At 36.2% G+C, this 21,569-nt stretch overlaps 1 protein-coding gene across 1 annotated transcript in view; it reads right to left on the bottom strand.

The window, feature by feature from the left end:
* The window catches only part of LOC124170595 (tetraspanin-5), a 25,497-nt gene extending 3,928 nt beyond the window's left edge, over positions 1-21,569 (bottom strand). Inside the window, exons 1-6 of the mRNA XM_046549411.1 lie at positions 21,319-21,569; positions 20,703-20,823; positions 16,886-16,959; positions 16,190-16,264; positions 2,906-3,004; positions 188-316 (exon numbers count right to left, since the gene is read on the bottom strand). Of these exons, the coding sequence (XP_046405367.1) occupies positions 188-316; positions 2,906-3,004; positions 16,190-16,264; positions 16,886-16,959; positions 20,703-20,823; positions 21,319-21,405 (585 nt within the window). The 5' untranslated portion in view covers positions 21,406-21,569. The remainder of the gene's footprint in view (positions 1-187; positions 317-2,905; positions 3,005-16,189; positions 16,265-16,885; positions 16,960-20,702; positions 20,824-21,318) is intronic.

Below are 21,569 nucleotides of genomic sequence, written 5' to 3'. Positions count from 1 at the left end.
CTAAAATAAAAGAACAGTCGATTAACCAGCAATACACACTAAGTGAATCATTTCCAGACATAGCAAATTAAGAATCACTTGTGAATGCAATTCATACTACCAAAATGAGTCAGCCTAAAATTAGAAGGGGTGGCATACCTAAGAAATTGAAGTAAATATAATATAAGGAGCAAAACAAGATACTTGCATTAGGTTTCCGCTTGCAGCAAGAAAAAGGAACTCCACACGCCTCCCTACTTCCAACATCTTTTGAAGAACAATTGAAGTAATTGTTCTTATCCCAGTCCTTTGGCCCTTCAATGCCACAGCACTGCAGCTGTAAATAGATGTTTCAACTTTAATATAGTTTACAGATCCAATCTAAAAATGGCTTTCCAATTATACCACATGAAAACCTGATAGAACAGGCTGCACCACGTCAGAATACATCAGTGTACAAAAAAGATTCAGGGGAGCAAGGCAGTCTAGTGGGTACATCACTTGACTGATGACATAGAGATGGGTCAAAAAGAACTAAACTGCCAAAACGAACTATTCACTGAAATGAACCGGTTTGAAAACGAACAGTTCTCTAAAACTCCCTGTTCACTGTTCATGTCTACGCTGCAAAAGTGTGGTGTTTTCGGTTCAACAGGTATGCTCACAACGAGGTATTTTGAACTCCAACTTACTCCAGCAAGTGCGAAGTGGTTGACAGATGGCAGTTACGATGCAGACCATTCAAGGCCGCCGAAGTGCATCATAGACAACCAAGCCCCTCCCCTTCCATCTCTATCATTCCCCTTCATCAACGAATATGAACAGTATAGCTGCTGAACGATTCGAACAGGTGTTCAAATTATTAGGTTTGTTTTAGGCAGTTCTTTTTCACAGCCGTTTTCTTTTCTCGGAGGGCATTCTTTTTTTGGCGGCCGTTCGTTTCCTCTGGCTGTTCATTTGAGCTCTCGTGTTCATTTTGATTTTGTGTTCATTTGAACATTCGCGTTTGATGAACAGGATGTGATGGTTCAGGTTCGTGGTCAATTTATGGCTCGGTTATCTGTTCATAATTTTTGCTACGGTTCAAAGTTAATGTAAATATTACGTTTAAACTTTATTTTGATTAATTATATTAACGCAAAAACTCTGTTTCAGCGCAAAGAAAACTTAAACAGAGATTGTTAAATTGCATTATATCCACTATTTATTTTGTTATTAAATTATTCGTGATGATATTAACTTTTAACCAAGGTTAATCTATATTTTACTCTGCTGCTTTACGAAATGTGAACTGATGATATTACTTGACACAAATTTAGCTCTAACTTTCCTCAAATTACTTGTTTGCAGTGTAATTAGGGAAGGACTTCGTACTTTACCAGAGAAAGTCTATGGAGGCATATATCCATCATTTTCGAAGGAATGAAAACAATATGTTACCTACGGCGATTTTTTTTATGATGTTAGGTTTTTCACGTGGCCACATTTTATGTATTTTATTGTGACCACTTCGCTTAATTGCACATAAATACACCTCAAAAGGGCTAACTCTTTCTTTGCTTTCAATGTTTAACATTTAAGGATGTTAAGGAATTCCATGGGTGTAACAGATACCACTATATTTTTACATTCTACCAGAAGTACTAATTTAGCAATGAAACTGATTACAGTGGAACCTCGTTAAAGCGAGTACGGGCTATAGCGACACCCCCGCTATTACGAGAGATAGCCGATGCACCGTCAATTGACCCTATAATAAGCGTGTTAAAAAAATTCGTTTTTACGAGACCCTTTCGGTGTTGGCTCTCGCCATAGCGAGGGTTTCACCGCCGGAAGACATTCATCAAGACTCCTTAACCTCTGTAATTGCTAGCGATCTGTTAGAAATGAAGTTAATGGAGTGAGTGCTCAGTCTTAAATTTATGTGGTAAACTGTCGTTCGATAAATATAATGATTGACGAAACAATGCTTTGCATGATTTTTATTCAGTGCGGCGCTTATAAATTGTTTGAATAGTTAGTCGTTATTTGAGTAAGGAAATTTAGTGATGCAAAAAAATATCGTCTTTCGCCTGGATTTATGCTTACGTTTATCGGATAGATGTTTATCTGTCGCCGCACCACTCCTGTTCCTGTATATCTGTTCACAACAGGTATATTGACTATTATTTGCTCCACCTCCGGTAAAGCGACAATTCGCTATAGCGAGTGTTTATTAGTGCACTGTGGGGTGTCGTTATATCGAGGTTGCACTGTATTTCTCACCGTCTTTCGCAAGCTATTATTGACAGTTAATTGCATTGTTAGAGTTAATAGATACCTAAGATATCTAAGAGAGAGATCCACAAATGAGGTTAACACTAAATATATATTTATAAAGAACAGTTAGCTGCGTATGAAAGTCTAAATTGCTCATAAGAGCAGCATTTAAAAACTTTTCTGGTGCTAAATACGCGAATAACATCAGACGCTGGGTTGATAAATATTAATTCTGGGTTACTCTACAAGTGGACAGAATATATTGTCCTGCACATGGATAACCAAGTAAAGGACCAGAATTTGCTTGAAATTACTATTACAAGCTGCACAAACCATATGATACCACACTAAGCCTTCATTTACTCAAACCGTCCGAAAAACAGTATTTTCTACCTGAATGACCCTGATTATATGCCACGAACAGATATTTTGAACTGTGCTTTTTACTGAACAGGTTCAAAGTGAGCAGTTCATAAAAATGAACAGTTTAACCCACCTCTATGATGACCGAAGTGGCAGAAAAAAATATATATAAACACACAAACACAAAATGTTTTGGAAAAAATGAGATGCACGTAGCACACAATATGAATGATTCAAGTCACTATCACTAAACATAGACACACAAAAAGCAACACTGACACGGGAAAATAACACTCATACTAACCCAATCTTCTTGAATCCAATCAATGAGATTCTGTTGATCTGGATCTTCTCGGTAATGTATAATAAATGCTTGAAAACCTCCAGTCGCCTGAGACTTAATCTGCAATTGTAAAAAATACTAATATAGTCTCTCATTAATAGTGTAGCTCCCATCATCAAAGAAAACGAAAGGCATTGATAGCGATTCGTTTCCCACCATTAGTATATTCATGGCATACAAATTATTTGGTTTTAGATATCCCAGTTTAGACGAATGTTAATGGTCAATTTTAACCTGTTCTGAAAAAGGCCAGATTGGTGGCCATGTGATGCCACTCCATGTGACGTCACAGGGACTTAGATGCTACACGAGAAGTCAGGAGTTTTACATCGTCTGAGATTACCAATGCATGCATGAGTCACAGAGCTCAGGGAAACACCTCTTAATAATCACCTATTAAAATGGCCTATGGTCGGTAAGTTTCCTTCATTGGATAGGGTATTAATCATTCTTATTTAAGCCAAGTGCTACCTACGAGCAGCCTGCATTGTAGCAGTGCTCATAGCCTCACACCAAGGTGGCCTCACACGGTGGCAGCCGGAACTAGAATGACGTCACATGGGTTTTCCCAGCATTCATACTTAGTTGTCATGTTTTAGCTCGCTTGAAAATTTTCACTTTTCATTTAATCACTAAAAATAGATACCGTCATTTAAAAATCTAAAAGCATGAAATATGCACTCCAGGAGGAATAATCTTTCAATTCAGGCAACAGAAAAATAGGAAACCACCCTATTATTATGCTAAGTAATAGGATGAAATTGCAACTTAATATCAAATAACGGATATTACTCCCGATTATCTGGGCTAATGAGAGGCGGCATGAATAATCGGAAAACACAGATAATCCAATTTTTCACTTTAATTTTATTTATTTTTCATAATTCATGTACATCAAACAATTTATTTATGTGCATTGTCTGTTACTTTAGGTTTCTTTCCAGAATCATTCACAGCTTATCTTTTCCCGACCGCGATCTTTTTGACGGCAAAAACATGATTGCAATCATATTCCCACTGCTCCATGTAATGCCCGGTTTCCAAAAACCTCGCACATGTGTCTGCGAGATCACGGATTCAAAAAATTGGTTTGAAGGAAGGATTATACATCATAGGCGAGATTTGTCTTACTTTGCGATGGGTTAACTATTGGGGAATCTTCTAAAATTAATCACAAGGTATTTTTTCCTGCCCCTGATCATCGTCTGCATTCTAGGGCGGACGTCCAAGTAAACTTGAAACATTCCTTGTCAAAAAGTAAATAAAATAATTCCCTTTTAAGAAGAGGATACAAATGGAAATAGTAAGGCCGGTGTAGTTTTGCATTAAAATGCAAATATCCCGGTGCTTTTGTGACCGATTATTTTTTTTATAAAGATCGCGGGAATCATGGAAGAAGTGTAAAAATCATTCATGGATAAGCCGCGGATTAACCACAGCCGGATAATCGCGAGTCTGCTGTATTTACTTGCATACTTTGAAAGTAAATAACCAAGTTCTCAACAAAACTTATTAATCTCACTATGCAAACACCACATGAAAGCTTATTGAAGGGAAAATGAGTAATAGGTGCAGGGAGAAATAAATGAGGATAAAAATGAAAAACAAGAAGCCAGAGAAATAATCTCGTTTTGAAGGAGACTTCCTAAGTCTTTGGTAATGCACCCCGAGAAGTGGGCAAAACTTCCATCACAATCCCTTTTTAACAAATTTTCAGTTATGCATTTTCATCAAAATTATTGTTTAACATATTGCATTCCACTGACAGGCATTTAAAATAGAAAATGTATGCACTTAACGCCAAAGTGAAATATTCATTAACACTAGAAGGACAGCAAGGGCCATTTTCAGGATTCAAATTCATTTTTCTCTTATTGAAATATTTTTTTAAATTTTGAAACTTTTTCACTTTGTTCATTTCGGTCTATATTTTGATAAATTAGTGAAAATTCAACTATAATGTTTTGTTTTGAATTTTTATGACGTGTTATACCTAGAAGGACGGCTAAGGGTCATTTGACCCACAACTTGTTTTCACGCTATTTTCTTGCCTGTGGACACTTTTGTGCCATGTATATCATATAATCAGCAAGAGGGTTGTGTGGTAGATGATTTGCTTCATTTTGAAACTTGGAAGTACACGGTTCAATGCCCGTTTTGTCCTCCTATCTGGCTCCTGGTCCTAAGGGCTCCTATCTGTATTCGAAAACCTAGGCATAGCGACTTGTTGTGCTCAATCTTTCGATATTTTTCGGGTGGCAAAGGGAAATAAAACTTTTCCAATCCTTGATTGGCGTAAATTCATGTAATTATGATATTTTAATTTTGTTTTATTTATTGTTCAATGATTATTGCATTACCCACACCGGAAAATTGTCACCTATCCCATGACTTTTTGTTCCGTCAGCCAAGATTCAGAGCTCTTAGAGACATTATTTTCAAAATTGCCTTATCAGGTTTACGAAAAACTGTTTCATTTCTTCTGGCCTGACGGCACTGTCACTTGGCCTTGTCCCTTTGCCGTGTGTCCAGCATTAGTGCCAGCTGACCCCGTCGGGTTTTGGAGCGGGATGATTGTACGCTGCGCCCTGGGGAAAAATCCTGTTTCCTTTTGAGAGAGCGGAGGAATTGGGTGGACTGTAAAATTCTACTGTAAATCCAACCCTTGGAATCCGCATGCAGGTCGGAGTAGAAGCATTACTGCAAGTTCTTGGAAGATACGAATCAGGATACGGTTGAGTCTCTGCCTTTTGAACGGCAATTAGTGTTACTTCTGAAATTTTTGTCCTTTTGTATGAATTTCTAATGCTCTCCAGCTCTCTATACCTCCAATGCAACTGGAGAAGATTCTACCATAATGCGCTTTCGTTTGTAGATTTTTTCGCATGCATATCAGTAGTGAGTTGAGGATGAAAGTAAGAAGTCGAGAATTATATCAAGAGAAGAGAATCGTCGCGATTCAAATAGCTGAAGGGAATATTGAAGATCAATCTGGAAGTGAATCGGAAACATCATTTCAAGGACATTCTGACTAATCCATCAAAATCTGCGTGTGATGGAAGCGACGAAGTCCAAGATAGTGAATCCGATGGTGACTTTGGCGTAAAAGCAAATGCACAGCTCTATCCAACAAAATGCAGCAGTCCACTTATAAGGTATATTCCAAATAAACCAGACAAATTTGGAATCGAGTACTGGGTTTTTACAGATGTGAAATGAAAATACAGCCTAAATGAATTTCCATATTGTGGCAAAGATGATGATTGGCCATCAAACCAAGCATTGGGGAAATAAATAGGTACTAAAGTGACCGAAACATACAAAAATTCAGGAATAAATGTAACTTGTAACAATTATTTTCCATCCATCCAGCTGTCAGGAAATCATAAGAAAATGGAAAACCTCTTTGCACGGACGATCTGAAAAAACAGGCGTGACGCACGAATATCCATAACCCCTAAAAAAACCATGCAATCCATTCAACGCGAGTGTTCAAAAATACCTTAGGCCATACTCTTACGTAGAATCAGGCAAATTAGAACAATAATGTACTTTTACTCAGCAGCATGATCTCAGACGACGCTATTTCCGTAGCGAATAAAGGAATACCAGCGACCATCCTATTTTATAATAAAAACAAAGGGGGAGTAGATATGATGGATAGCATGTATCAATTTATTTACACGTCTCCAAATCCAACAGCCATATCTCCACAGGCACAAAAAAGAAAAGGGTGCCAAATACCATCAAATTGCACCAATTTCCTTTCCATTTTCCAATTTCCTTTCCATTTTCCAAATTCCTTTTCATGTGTAAATGGCTGGTGTCCTAACACCCCTTGCCACACACTTTTAACACATTCAGTGCGGATGACATATATATATGTCATGAGGGCTTTTCCACTCAGGCGGATGACATAAATGTATGTCTTCGGGAGTACGTTTTTCCGCTGGTCACTAGGGTGCTCCGAGCGTGCCTAGCGTTACTTTTTCACCCTCCCGCAGTTCGGGATTGACCTTACACCATTGCGGAAGTGTCTGTTTCTAGTTCTACGTGCTCCTTCATTTTTAGTGTTTTTTTGTTTACTTTACTGCTGTTTTTGGAACAATTTGGCAGGTTGAGATTTTTCTTTTCATTTCCTTCGTCTCTTTTTCATCATTCTTATCGTAAATATCATTATCATGTCTTACATATGGATTATTCTTTTAAATTTGTTTTTTTTACCTTTATTTTTAATTTATTCATATTTTATGCGCTATCACAAAAATTATGATTAGACTAACTTTTTTATTGAAGATATTTATCTCCGTTTCATACTCACTACATTATAAAAAAAATGATCTTAGTGCGGTGCTTCAGTTAATGATGTTATATTTGAATTTCTTTTGCTAGGAACATTTTTTATTAATGCAAATTACGTTTATCCTGGGTGATTTTCTTTGGGTCTTTTTCCTACTTTTACTGCATATTTTCTCATTCTTTTCCCTAGGTCAATTACCAATCCTCTATTCATTTCTATTTTATTTCATTTTCTGAGTTATTCGTACGTGTTGGGTTAGTTGCGGATTTTCTTCCTTTTCATAAAAAAATAACATATTAATGGCGTATGCAACACTGCATTACATTATCTACAGTATTGGTCTGTATTTTTTTACTTGTTTATTTGTTTCCTTAGCTTTGTAAACGAAATTGCGGAAAAAAATAGACTCAGAGGTATTTTAAGCATTACGGCATTTTACCATTATTTATTCCCTTGAAATAGTATTTTTATCTTATTTTTTAATTTATTCATATCTTATGTACAACCACAAAAAATATTATCAGACTTAGTTTTTGTTAATAACGTGTATTCCCGTCTCAAACTTACTATTTTATTCAAAAATGTTTCCATGCGGTCCAAAAGGTCGTATTTTATACTTTATTAATAATTTTAAAATAATTATTGCAAATTACGTTTTTTTACATAATTTGGGTTTTTTTCCTAATTTTACGGCATATTTTCTCAGTCATTGCTCCGCATCAATTACTTGTCCTCTGATCATTATGGTGTTTTCATTTTGTAGGTCATTAATACATTCTAGAGTTAGGTACAGATACAGTCTTAATTTTCATAAAAACTAAGGTATTAATCACATATGCAACACTCCATTACACAAATTGTACTATTTTGCTGGATAATTTTTAAGGCTCAAGGTTGGAGTCCCTCCCTACCAGCGGCACTCCCAGAGATTATTTCAACTTGCAAATGATATTTTCTTTGAAATAATCCTCTCATAGACGGAGAAAAATGCTGTAAGCATTTTCCTCCAAAATCCTTCACCAAGGGCCTTCACTAAGGGCATAATGGATTGGAAGCTGTTAGACAGAGAGAACTGGAAACTTGGCTGGGCCTTCTTCTCCACATGGGCGCAATTAGGGTTAACACGATTTTTAACGATTGGAGGTCAGAATTAGTGTGAGTACCGATATTCGGGAGAAAATGTGCCGTGATAGGTTTTTAGTAGAGATGTGCGAATAGTATCCGCGAATACTCGAATACCTCGAATATTAGTTAGTATTCGATATTCGAGGTTTCGAATAGTTATGCGAAAAGTACCGCCTCGAATACCTCGAATACTTTGAATTTCGCGTCATACACTATCGCACGTACGTCGTTGGTAGTTGACTCGGAAAAATGTAGAGATATGTAGTCATTTAGTGCTCACAGCGCCGTTTTACGCAAGTTGACGAATTACATCAAATTCGTGGATTTTAGCGGTGAAAAGAGTTCGACGAGGGGAACCGAAAATGGTCGGTGAAAAAATCCGAAAATCCCCGATTCCCCCCACCAGGAGAACCTCAGTGCCGTGGGATAGCAACCTTAGGGCATTTCCCACGATCCGCTATCCCCCTCCATTCAGCACTTGCCTCAACCACTCTGACGCTTTCCTCTTCTCCGAAATCAAACAAAAGGTCCCAGCTCGCGCAGGGATCGCATTACGAAGACCCCTGCTCCGAAAAAAATATCGAGTTACGAGAACAATAAAAACGTGTTTCACGCCCTCCCCCCTTTTCTCACCCACTGACCTTTTTCTGGCTACCTGCTTCGAAGTTCCCCATTTCTGGAGGTCAACTGCTTTGTGAGTACCGCGGGATACTTATATTAGCGCATTTCCCAAGATCCGGTATCCCTCTCAATTCAGTACTAGCCCCCCTCTGTGGCTTTCCTCTTCTTCGAAAAAAAAGGTCAGAGCTCGCGCAGGGATCATATTACGAAGACCTTGGCTTCGAAAAAAATACCAAGTTACACGAGAACAATAGAAACGTGTTTCAGGCCCTCCCTTTTCTCCCCCACTGACCTTTTTTTCCTACCAGCTTCGAAGTTCCCCATTTCTGTGGAGGTCAACCGCTGCATGAGTCATCTATTAGCACAAAAGGTGTCCAAGAATGACTTTCGTCAATTGATGTTACACCTTTATTGAATTGAAATATTAGTAATGTGCGCGTAATTTCAAAAAGAATAAGACCAAACACGACGTATTTCTGAGTTTATTTAAGCATTTTACGCAAAGAAATAAATGTCAAATAGGACGGAGACTTAGCATTCTGGCGAAACTCGATATGAGCAGCAGAGCTTCTCCGAAGTTGATGAGGTATTTTCTTCCGAAAACATATATCAAGTTACAATTTATGAGTGGTGCTATAAATATTTATTGTTACAGTCACAGACGAAGGGATATTTTCTCAGAATATTTGTTTTCTCCCTGATAGCAATTCCAATTCATCTTCTTACCTCATGAGAACTCCGAAAGATGGACTGAAAATAATTGAAGAAAATCCGGTGGAAAAGAGCTTGTATTTTGCAAAATGCCTCAGATTGTCAGCTAGCACTTGGCAGCAGGAGTGGGGGCAAAGCGATGTTAGTTGAATTAATTATACAGTAAAACTTTGATTTTACGCAGTTGGAGGGACCGAAATATGGGCACTGTGTAAAATCAAAGTGTGTAAAATCAAGAGTTGGTATTGAAGAGGAGTATAGTTTTCAGGATAACACTTGCTCATTATTTTTAGAACGCTGTTGTATACTTCTGATTTAAAGCCAGAACTGTACACACTTTTGTATACTTCTGATTTAAAGCCAGAACCGGAACTAGAAAAAGTCTCATATGTGAGATTTTACACTAAATGAGCATGAAATCCTTTTCAATCGTGTCAAATATACATTTCCCGAGTTCAATTGCTCATTTGGAGGCAAGAAAATAAAGCCTAAATAACATGGTTGAATTGCTAGCATTTCTGGCACTAAGATTACTTTTGTTACCCAGGAGAAATATCGGAATGGTGATACTAAATGCTTGCAGGGAAGCTAATTTTCGAAAATATTCTCATTAAAAGCAGTTTTCAGGAAATCCGTTTAACCACCTGCAGACAAACAAAGGTTGGAGATGGAAGAAATCAGATGTCTGAATATAGTCATCCAAATTAACCCCATTAATATGGAGCAAAATTTTTCTAATACATCACAAAGGCTTTATGCCCTGTAGGCCTGGGTTCAAGTCCTGGCAGTAGCAGAAACTTATCAGAGATGGCCCTATCCCTATTTCAGTGTAATGTGGAGGGCACTTCCAGTGCACCACTCTGTCCAGCAGATGGGACGTTAAGTCCTGGTCCCTTTGGAGCCTCTAATTACAACCTGGCTAATGCCAACATAGGGTTCCTATCCCCCAACCCCTACTTCATGGCGCTAATGACCCCAGCTGTCGGTAATCTCCTTCCAAATAGCATATCATAGATAATACGGAGCACACAAGACCCGGAAACTCAGATTTTTCCGGTTTTTAGATCACTTTTTTTAAGTGAGCTATTTAAATAACCGCGCAACTGCCGTCATGCCGCCAGTGATGATTATAAAAATGATTAATAGTCCGGAACAATTTTCCCTTTTTATAATTTTTACGCATTAAAAAAACCATTTTCCCGTGAAATTTTAGCATTAGTAGAATGAATCTACCGGGTATAGCTTCTCTGTCGGCATTCTTCCGCGAATTCAGCGCCGGGACCTTCGACCCACTTGCCGTGTGACTCATCTTAACGTAATATTTTGCTTCCCCGTATCGGATAACAACACTTTTTATATTTGGATTTAATGGTGCTAAGCGATTCCTGAGTTTAAAGGGACTGCCTTATCATTCACGTCTTGAATTTGACTTCAATGATTACGTGACGATCGATTGAAGACGCGAGTTATTCTATGAGGGCATTAACTCCCGTTCCGTTAAATAGAAATACTTGCCACCTAGCGGAGTTAAGCTAATAGCTATTCAAGTTGCAACCATGTTTCATTTAAACCCACTGACAATGATGTACGAGTTGAGTCAGTTCTGATAAGCGCGCCGCGCAAGCAACTTTCCCTCACCTCCATTCGTCCCGCAGATGAGGGGTTAGCCCGCGGAATGAGACAACGCATGCTGCTTTTACCATTGTGTTGAATCACCATCGACTTACGTCCATACTAGGAGTACGACTATCTTTTTTGGATCACCTTGGAAGCCAAAATTTTGTCACGGGAGGATTTTTAATGGCTCATTTCGCCGTGATATTTCGCTGGGGCGACTGAAACCATAGCGTTGGCAAAATTCTAGAAAACCTTCCGTTTCGTGGTAATGTTAACATCTCCGGCATCATCTGTCACAATCAAAATTAGTTACGCATACACGGCGATTGCCGTATCTTTAAGGTTTCGATATCCTTCTACGGCAAATTTAAACTAAGAGCGATATTCGCGTTCGTACAGGAAGCTGAAATATTACTGAGAGGGCGCAGGGGGAAGCAACAATTATATCCGCGATGTTTTTAGTTTCACGCTCAACAGCGCGACGTCATTTCAACCGTACCTGTGTTAATTTTTGCAACTCATTGAGACGAATAAATAACCTAAATTCATATTGCTCCAGTCGGGATTTTCAAAACAAGTCGAAAGACAACTGCGTAAAATCAAGATAAGCGGCCTCTTTGGGACTGGGGTTATGCTGCGCAAAATCGAAAAATTGCGTAAAATCAAGAGAAGATGTAAAATCGAAGTTTCACCATTGCAATTCCCTATGCTTTCCGGCCGGACTTGAGTGTCGCTGCGTAAAAACGAGACTTGATGTAAAATCAAAGTGCGTAAAATCGAAGTTTTACTGTATTATTAATTGTTTCCATAAAATTAAAATATTCATTAATCAGCTAAATTCCTGTTCGAATCATTTAAAGGAAATCAAAATTACTCCCCAAAATCTTGTGTTGCCTGCTGCATAGGCAACCGAGTCAAATAATCCAGCATTCATCATTTAGTATTCGAGGTATTCGAATATTCGAGCAATGATTTAATATTCGAATTCGATATTCGAATTCGAGAAATCTGCTATTCGACCCATCTCTAGTTTTTAGGAATGATGCAGGCTCTTCATTTCTCCGCTAACCGTGAAGGCATCCGAAGGACAGTGACTGCAATTTGCCCAGAATGTGAAGGTCAACCAGGGCTCTAAGGCCTTGCTTTCAAATATATCATAAACATTTGTGAGAAATTTTATTGAAATGTTTCAATTTTGCAATAACTCTGAGGTAACATAGATTTAAAAAAATGTTTATCCCATAAATTTATATTTTTCTTGCCGTTCATTGTGTGTTCTACTTCTGTGACTTGAAAAAATTAAATCTACGGCCGTTGAAACAAAAAAAATACACGTAAAGACTAATTCCAAGATATTTCCGCCATTAACCTAAGGAATCAATGGTAGAAGAAGTATTATAAACGGAAATATGAAAAGTTCACTCCTTCATGCAAGGAAAATTGCATGTGTGTAATGCGGGTTGCGTGAATTGTCAATTACTGGTGACGGGTGGCATACATGTATGTCATTAGGGTTTTTTACTAATTGCTTGAAATAGAAACAAAAAAAATTGCAAATTCTGTTGTATTACTTCCAAGACCACCGTTATGAAGCAAAATCACCCATCACTGGAGGTTTCGGTGAAAATATCATCCGCATTGAATGTGTTAAGCGGCTTGCGGGTTAGTGTGTAAGTTTAGATGTAGATGCATAAATCGTCCAATGTACGCATTCAGCGCAAAAAAATATGTTGTGGAAACAGCGCTGAAAAAATACTGTCTGAGATTTACAACAAAGTAATAATTTAAAAAATTTTAAAGCAAATTTTGTAAACCCAGTACCTACGTCTATTGTTTAAACATGTAACACAACTTTTGTATTGAGTGTATGTATTTTCATTATTAGATTTGCAAGCGACTACTTAATACGGTTTAATTCATAATTCTTTAAAATAATTGTTATTAACTTTTGACGATGGACAAATATTTAATAATGTTATTTAGTGTTTTTAATGAACTGATTCAATAGTTAATATGATTAAACTGAATATTGGATGAAAATTAGGCGTTTTATTCCAAAATACATTTTAGGGGTCAAATGACCCCTAGCCGTCCTTCTAGGTAACGCAAAACTCCCGTCCTTCTTGTGTTAATGTATTGGTCCACTTCATGTTAAAATTCACAATACAATTTATCCCATTTTAATTGTCCACATAGTAACATGGTACAACACTCTTCTATCCTGCTATGGTATGCAATGAGAACCGGCCAAAAATATTAGTAAATCGGTTCTATTTCTAATGACATTCAGAGAGAAAATAACATACAAATACTTTAATTCAAGGACCTAATTGAATTTAATATAGTTAGAAACTCAGATTTAATTCAGCTTCAAACACAAGCAGGTACCAATTTTACCATAAAAATTGCCTATATCACAATACTATCATTCTGCTCCATACACAACTCTGAAATTAATGAACATGCCTTAAAACATCATGAGTATTTTGAATGCAATTAACATTTACCGAATATATAGATTTTTTATAGCTATAATTACATTAGGTCACCTAAAATCTGTTACAGTCTAGAAATTCATCAATGATAAATTGAATATATATTATGAAAATCCTCTAATTACAATTAAAATGGCAATTAAGACTTAATTTAGAAGAATTCAAAAATGATCAACATTTAAATCTGTAGAACTACTTTTGAATTTATTGATGAAATTATGTTAAAGCAGGATATCACGTACAGTGGAACCACGTAAAAACGAGTACGGCATCCTATGATAAGTATATTAAAAAAACCATTTTTACGAGGCCCTTTTGGTGTAGGCACGCGCCATGGCGAGAGTTTCCACTGCCGGAAAATCTTAACCATGAGTCCCCATTCTCTGTAATTGCCGGTGATCTGTTAAAAATGAAGTTAACATGGAGTGCTCAGTCTCAAATTCATGTAGTAAACTGTCATTTGATAAATTAGTAGTTCATTATAGTGAAAATATTGTGGCATTAGTATTCGCAATTATGCTTGATCTTCTTTTGCTCCACTGGTGGCAGAAAGCAGTCGACAGCATACCCGCACGTCCGTGAGTTGCATGAACAAAGAACATTTGAAGGTAGACACCATGGCCAAAAACACAAAACTCGTGTTAGCGAGAAAATGAAAATAATAGAGCAATACGAGAGTGGCGTAATTAATTTATCTTCCTATTCCCACTTCATAATTTTAAAAATCAAAAATAAGATTAAGTCTGCCACAATGCGGGAGACCAAACCATTACAACAAAAAAAGCACCCGAGGAATGCAGAACATGAAGAGTTAGAAGGAGCTTTCCTCTGGACGTTTTGCCCACTTCTATCTACAGGAACTACCGAAAAAGGGGGCTATGCTGAAGGCTAAAGCAGAGTATTTCATTGATAGATTCAGAATTGAGAAGTTCAAGAGTTTGGAAAGCTAGTTATACTAATTTAACGCACGAAAGCATCATCTGCCTTAACAATTGTTATGATGATGTATGTGGAGTAACCCCGAAGCCGTGGAAGAAAGGACTCGGATGCTAGCGGAATATCTACAGAAGTATTCCCCACGTGATATAACACAGGTGAAACGGAAATCTTTTACAATCTACTCCCTGATAAAACCCTTGCAGTATGGGGTGTTTCTTGCAATGACGCTTGTAGAGGCAGGAAAAGCAAAGCTAGTGATGACATACGTGATGCGCTTTTAGTTTATTTAATTCAAAAAATAAATTCTGCATTCTTTTCCATGTTCCGTAGTCATTATTGAGATTTTAAGATCAATAAATTCAAACTTGTAAGTTTTGCTGGCCTTTTGGGTCCATCAGATGCGTACGGTTCTTCATTTCTTTGTTGTACGTTTATTTATATTGTATTTCTGCTTGTTATATTTATTGCAGTTTCTTGCAACTTCCTTTTCTTTGAAATTAGGTGATATCAACATAATACCTGCATTATATTTTTTGTGAAATAATATCAAGTTAAACTTTTCTTACATTACCAATTTTAATTCAAATTGTTTTCATTGCCATGCCGTGGTACACTAGATGTATTATTTCAATGGCGTTGCGGGCGTAACACTCAAAATGGAACATTTTTTTTAAACAAAAGCAATTTAATTACATCATAATGCACCCTTTGCAAACTTTTTGATGTAGAGAATGAAGATATTACATTTTATGATAGAAAAAGTCTTCCGAGGCAGGATCGTTCTACCACCCTCCACCATTTTCATCTGCAGAAACAATCGTGACATGTTATTTATATATTAACATACACCAAGGGAAGCATTTGAGGCATAAATGACAGCGAAAAAGTTTTATCAGTAATTGTACGAATTTTCAGCTGAAAATACCAAAATAAAAAATGATCACGTAAATGCACCTAGTGCTAAGAAAAGTGGCTTCGTCGGTTGTGCATTGGGATAATGATTGACAAAGTGATGCTTTGCATAATTTTTACTCAGTACAGCACTAATAAATTGAATGTTTGATATTTAGGTAAGGAAATTTAGTGATGCAAAAAAACATCTGGATTGCCTGGATTTATACTTAGCTTTATCGGATAGAAACGTCTCTGTCACCATACCAATCCTGTTCCTATGTAATACGTGTTGACAATAGGTTTTTTTGGCTTTTATTTGCTCCATCTCCGGTAAAGTGACTATTCGCTAAGTGTTTATTTGAGCACCGTGAGGTCTCGTTTTATCGAGGTAGCACTGTACCTAATGGCCTGTCAACAGTCACTGGCCAAAGTAGATGCAGAGAAAATGCCTATCTGAAAACCCTTCTAGGACTAAGGTAAGTGAAATATTTCAGTTCTAATAAATAAAAAATTAAAAGGGATTAACGATTGAAATTAACATACCCAGTCTTTGAAAACGAACCCCAGGATCCCAGCTGTCATTTCCAAGAGCAGCAGGATAGCAAGGAATATAGCATACTGAAATGAGAAGATAAATTTACAAATATAAATAACTTCAGCATTTTCTCTTCAACATCAAAGAAAAAAAGTTTCCTTGACATGACCACCATCAAAAACAAACCAGCATTGCCCTATCGAATGTCAATCCCAGAGGGAGAAAAATTTGTGCATTTGTGGCCATACTTTGGCAATTTAAACCCATCTAAAAAATGAGTAAAAACTTGCATAAAAAAATATAAATACAAAAATTATTTACAAGGAATTATCCAGAATAAGAAAATATATTCACATTTTTAACAGTATTTACATAATGAAAAAGTCTCTTCCTGAAGTGGAGTAGGTTTTGATTTAGAAAATGAAATTTCACCATCATATTTATAATTAACATCGATTAATGAAATCATATCAATAACTTACGTGAGCCCCAGTAAGGGGATAGTTTGAATATCACCCTGGACACTTTCAGCTAATATTAAGACAGAATATATGCTAGCTGAATTATCTAAGGAACTTTGAATTACAGGTTGTCCAAGATGACATTTTAATTCAACCTCCGGGTATAAGGGTGAGGTTAATGTAAGGATCTCTGCCCCAAGTGAGTGTAGCATGAAAACAAGGCGTAATATAAGGAGCACTTACGGCTGCCAGAAGGCAGGTGTTCTCCCTGAGGGCCCCAACACAGCCAGTGAAGCCAATTATAAAAGTGACAGTCCCTGTAAAATGGAAATTTTATTAATGCATTAAAAATAATAACACAAAATATGATAAAGCAAATTATGATTTGGAACCTTTTAACAGATCAATGGCACGGCAAAAGATAAGGAAGTTTCTAAAACTTCAGCCACATGTTAATCAAATTTCTCTTTTAAAAATAATAAAACTTTGCAGTGCTTAAGTACTTAGTTCCATCGCCTCCTTGCAGAGTCAATAATATCTCAAAATCATTATTTTTTGAGGTACCACCTTACTGAATCAAGTAATTCAAACAACATGATTAAAATGAAATTCACTTGTTTGAAGGTGAGGAAAAAGAAATTATGCCTCAATGTTTCTCTGAAAAGATTCAAAATTTTTATGTTTTGCGGCTAAGTACTCCATAATTACAAGACCAAAATAAAAAATAAAATAGTTTTTTAATTGATACTCAGTCAGGAATAGCATCAAATACACAGTGAACTAGGCCTTACAAGTATTTGAATTTTAATCTCAATTCAAATATAGCACTGCGAAAAATACATTCAACAAGCATGAGCTTACGGATGGGTCTGACAACAATCCAAAGGTTTTGACATAAATAAGGTTTATAATAATCAGAAACAACATACCTCTCTTCTTTACAGGATAAAATACACTTGCAGATATTTATGAAATTAGTTAGGATTTTAGATATTATTAGTAACCAAAATTCTTTGGCCGATAAATAATAACTAAAAGCAAAACTATTATCATCAAATACCCTCAATTTGAATACAAATGTAAACTTGATCTAAACAAAAAAATTGGCCACTTTTAATTATTCACAGCATTTGCACCCACTAATATTTACCTTTTGGCATTTTAGCTACTTTAAAAGACAGTGAAAGAATTGCTTGGACATAAATACTTGGATAACAAAGTAGAAGTACATATGAATTACATTGATGAGACAATAGCATGATACTCCAGGAACCAAACTAATTTCCATAACAATTTCATAGTTGACAAACACTTGATGGAAGAATGGAGAGTGAAAATAATTTGGGTGTCCACAATTAGGCAAAAGAATGTAAAATACTGACATGAAAGCAATCAATATCCAGGCAAAGGCTTACCGATGAGCCAAGAAGATCTTTGCTGCTAAATGAATGCACAATAATTGCTAACACCAAGAAATTAAAATTCCAGCAAGGAATCTGTTATTGCACGCCAATTAAACAGTAAAAAGTATTATTTTTTCCAATAAAGTGCCTTCACTGATGAAATTCAATTGATTGCTCCAAATATAATCTTAAAATACCACCAAGATTTCATCTGTTACTTCCATCATTACGGAACAATACAAAGGATGTATGGTATATCATTACTAAGCATCAACCACAATGATCAAACTACATTGAGGGACAACATCTGACAGCACTCTGATGCAATGGGTCACTAATCCATCTATTTTTAAGTTGGGAGCCTGCCAAAGCTTAGTTAGCTATCAAATTATAGCACAAAAAAACAATCTCAAAATCAATGCATGATTAAATACTGAAAATAAATACAAACATACATCCCCTAAAAAAAGAAAAATACCCATAATGATACACCAGATGACTTTTTTCTGGGAAGGGAAGGCTAGGCAATTTAAGTTCTAGGAAAAGCCAATAACATTGGCTATGGGTTAAAATTTTGATCTTTAATCATTAAAAATATTTCCTTGCTCTCATTTCATGCAGAGGCTCTGGCCATCACTTATATTTTAAGATAAAAATCTTCCTAATTGCATGAATCTGAAAAGAACAAAAAATGGGAGACATAGGCATTTTTCATCATAATTCTGCCCTAAAAAGATTAGTATTGGCACCAAATTCAACAATAAATAAATAGCAGGGAAAACACAAATGTCCCCAGCACTCACTAATATGTGCAGTCATTTATGTGAGCTTATAAACGTATGAGAAAGCAAGAGAAAATAGGCAATTAAATTTAAAAAATGAAAGACAAGCAGACTCTAGTGTGACAATAAAAGTTATTCCAAACATCTGATTGACTAAGTAAATAATTCAGTCACTCTGATAGTCGATAATCAAACAAAAATTTCCTTAATCCTTAAGTATGCGCATGAAAAAAATTTAGTAGACAAAAATGTAGTTTATCAGGTAGTTCTTACTTGCATCATATATGCATGATTTTAATATTCACATGCAAGTATCTACTTTCAGTTCTCACTATTCCATTTAATTTTCATAGTAGGTAACTGGACCTAAAAAATGACAATTATTGGAGCAATTGCATTTGGAAATAATAATAAACTTACCATCCATTTGTAAAAATCTGATACCCAAGTATGAAGACTAACATGAATCACAAATTTAACTCTTTAGACTTTCAAATTAGGACTGTCACCTTAAAGCTTGTTCCGTTACTAATGGCATGAAGACCTTTTTATTGCTAATATTTCAAACATGTGTGCAAAGCCAAGGAATGGATTATTTTCCTGGTTGCTACACCAATACTTGTGACTTTGTAGTAACAAAACGGTACGATATCAGATCTTAGCTGACAAATAAATTAGGACTGATCCAGACCTTGAAGCATAAAGCAACATGGAACAAAAAAAACTGAGCTGGAAACCAGAGAGAAATACAGTCAATACACAAGGAAAACACCAGATCCTACAAGGTGGCAGAGAATGCAGTAACTAGGTTAATAGACGCCCACAAATCTCGACTTATGTGTTGAAAAAATTAGCAAAAAGTATACATTAATAGCATCACCACCATCAGTTGCAACTGAGTTTTCACCCATTTACAACTGACAATTGAAAAGATTTAGATTCAAAAATGGTGTTTTCAAATATGTGTAAATGGCAACATTTTTTCATAAGCAATAGTCATTAACATTTAACAAAAAAATTGATGCTGAAAACTGATGGCACTCACTGCTAACTCATAACTTAAGAGTGATGAAATGGATAAAAGAATCGCACATGTATTCAGTGACATGAAAAATGGGTGGCTTTGGGATTTAGGGTGCTAGGAAATAAAGTGATAAGGTGGTTCATACTAAGGTATCCCATAGAAATACAAACTTGAGTAACTATATCACAAAGAAAGACTTGCAGTGACTAAGGGGCATCAAATAATTGTTAACAGAGGACACCTACAAGGCTCTACTCCAAAATTTGAGTGTCATAATAATTTTCTGGTAAGAAGTTACTGAAAGCATTTTCCCAAAATTCTTCAATTTTAGAGCCAACAAAATAAATGTGAAAGTAGGTACTCTAATTAGCGTTTCCATGTAAACAGGAGAAAGATACCACCTTGTTGAGAAAATTTACCAGAAACAACAAGAAACAGCAGCACCATATGTCCTTCCATTTGGAAAATAAAATGAAACTTTTAGGCCGAAATGCAAAAATTAATGAGAGCATTTTATGTTCATCAAGAGGATGGCTACACTGATGCATAGTAATAGCGTAATGTTTAGGCTCAATAAGTCTTCAATAAGTAAATATCCAACAAGATCTACTAATACAAGGAATGAAAAAGAAATTTTAGTTTTTCATCTGCTGTCATCCCCACCAATTCTTTATCACCAGCAACAGGAAAGCAGTAAAAAAAATCATGCCAATATTTATTCCTCCATCATAGTAGAGAGAGCCAATTACAACGCGTAAATCAATATATGAGATCATTGCTCGGAGACAGAATTAAAATAATGAGAAGGCTGAGTAATGACAACAACATTAATTCATTCTTCATTGAATTACCAATGATGATGAGGATGAAAGCTGGATCTAGGGCGATGTTGGTAAGACGGCTTAAGTTGTTAAATATATCCTTTTCTGTCCAGGCCCATATACCAACTGCCAGGATCCCCAACCCCAGCAGCTAAACAAGGAAAATTCTAATGAAGCTGAGCAATAACATCAAACAACAAAAGAAAGTGGAGTTCGTAAAAGTTCATCACTCAAGATAGCACTACACTAAATTCATAAAATAGTGCACAACAGTACAATAACTACTAAGGTAATCTCAATCAGCTAAACAAAGTCTATCCTAAATTTACATTAGTGACTGACAACTAAAAAATTACAAAGATATTTAGTCAACAAGTCAACTCTTTTCAATGAGTTTTAGCCATCGCAATAATGACCACTGACTACAACTCTGAATTACGAGTTTTTTTTGGAACAACTATTAAGTAAATATTGCGGATGGGCAGGCTAATCGAATTTGACAGCTACGTTAACGGCAGCAAAACAATACTCTCAAGAAGCACAAGCACGTACTTATGTGCGGAAGATTAGAACTGCATTGAACTACGATAAAAATGCGATTTCGAAAAAATAAGGACGAAATGACATCAATAACAAATTCACTTACCCAAAACATCACATTAAATCCGAAAATAACATACTTCAAACAGCAACTGACTTCACTTTGATCCCTTCTATACTTCCTAACAGGCATATTGGCCACATTTATAATGACTTGTACAAAAATAACAAAATAATGATCAGCTGATTGCTTTTCTTACGATCCTTTGAGCCATTTTCAACAACCATATGCAATTCACCATTGGATCAACGATTTTCAGTTCCCCTAGATGGCACTGTTGTATCGAAAAATTAATG

The sequence above is a fragment of the Ischnura elegans genome, chromosome X, assembly GCF_921293095.1.
Source record: "Ischnura elegans chromosome X, ioIscEleg1.1, whole genome shotgun sequence".
Lineage (NCBI taxonomy): Eukaryota > Metazoa > Arthropoda > Insecta > Odonata > Coenagrionidae > Ischnura > Ischnura elegans.
This window is presented reverse-complemented; position numbering and strand designations above follow the sequence as displayed.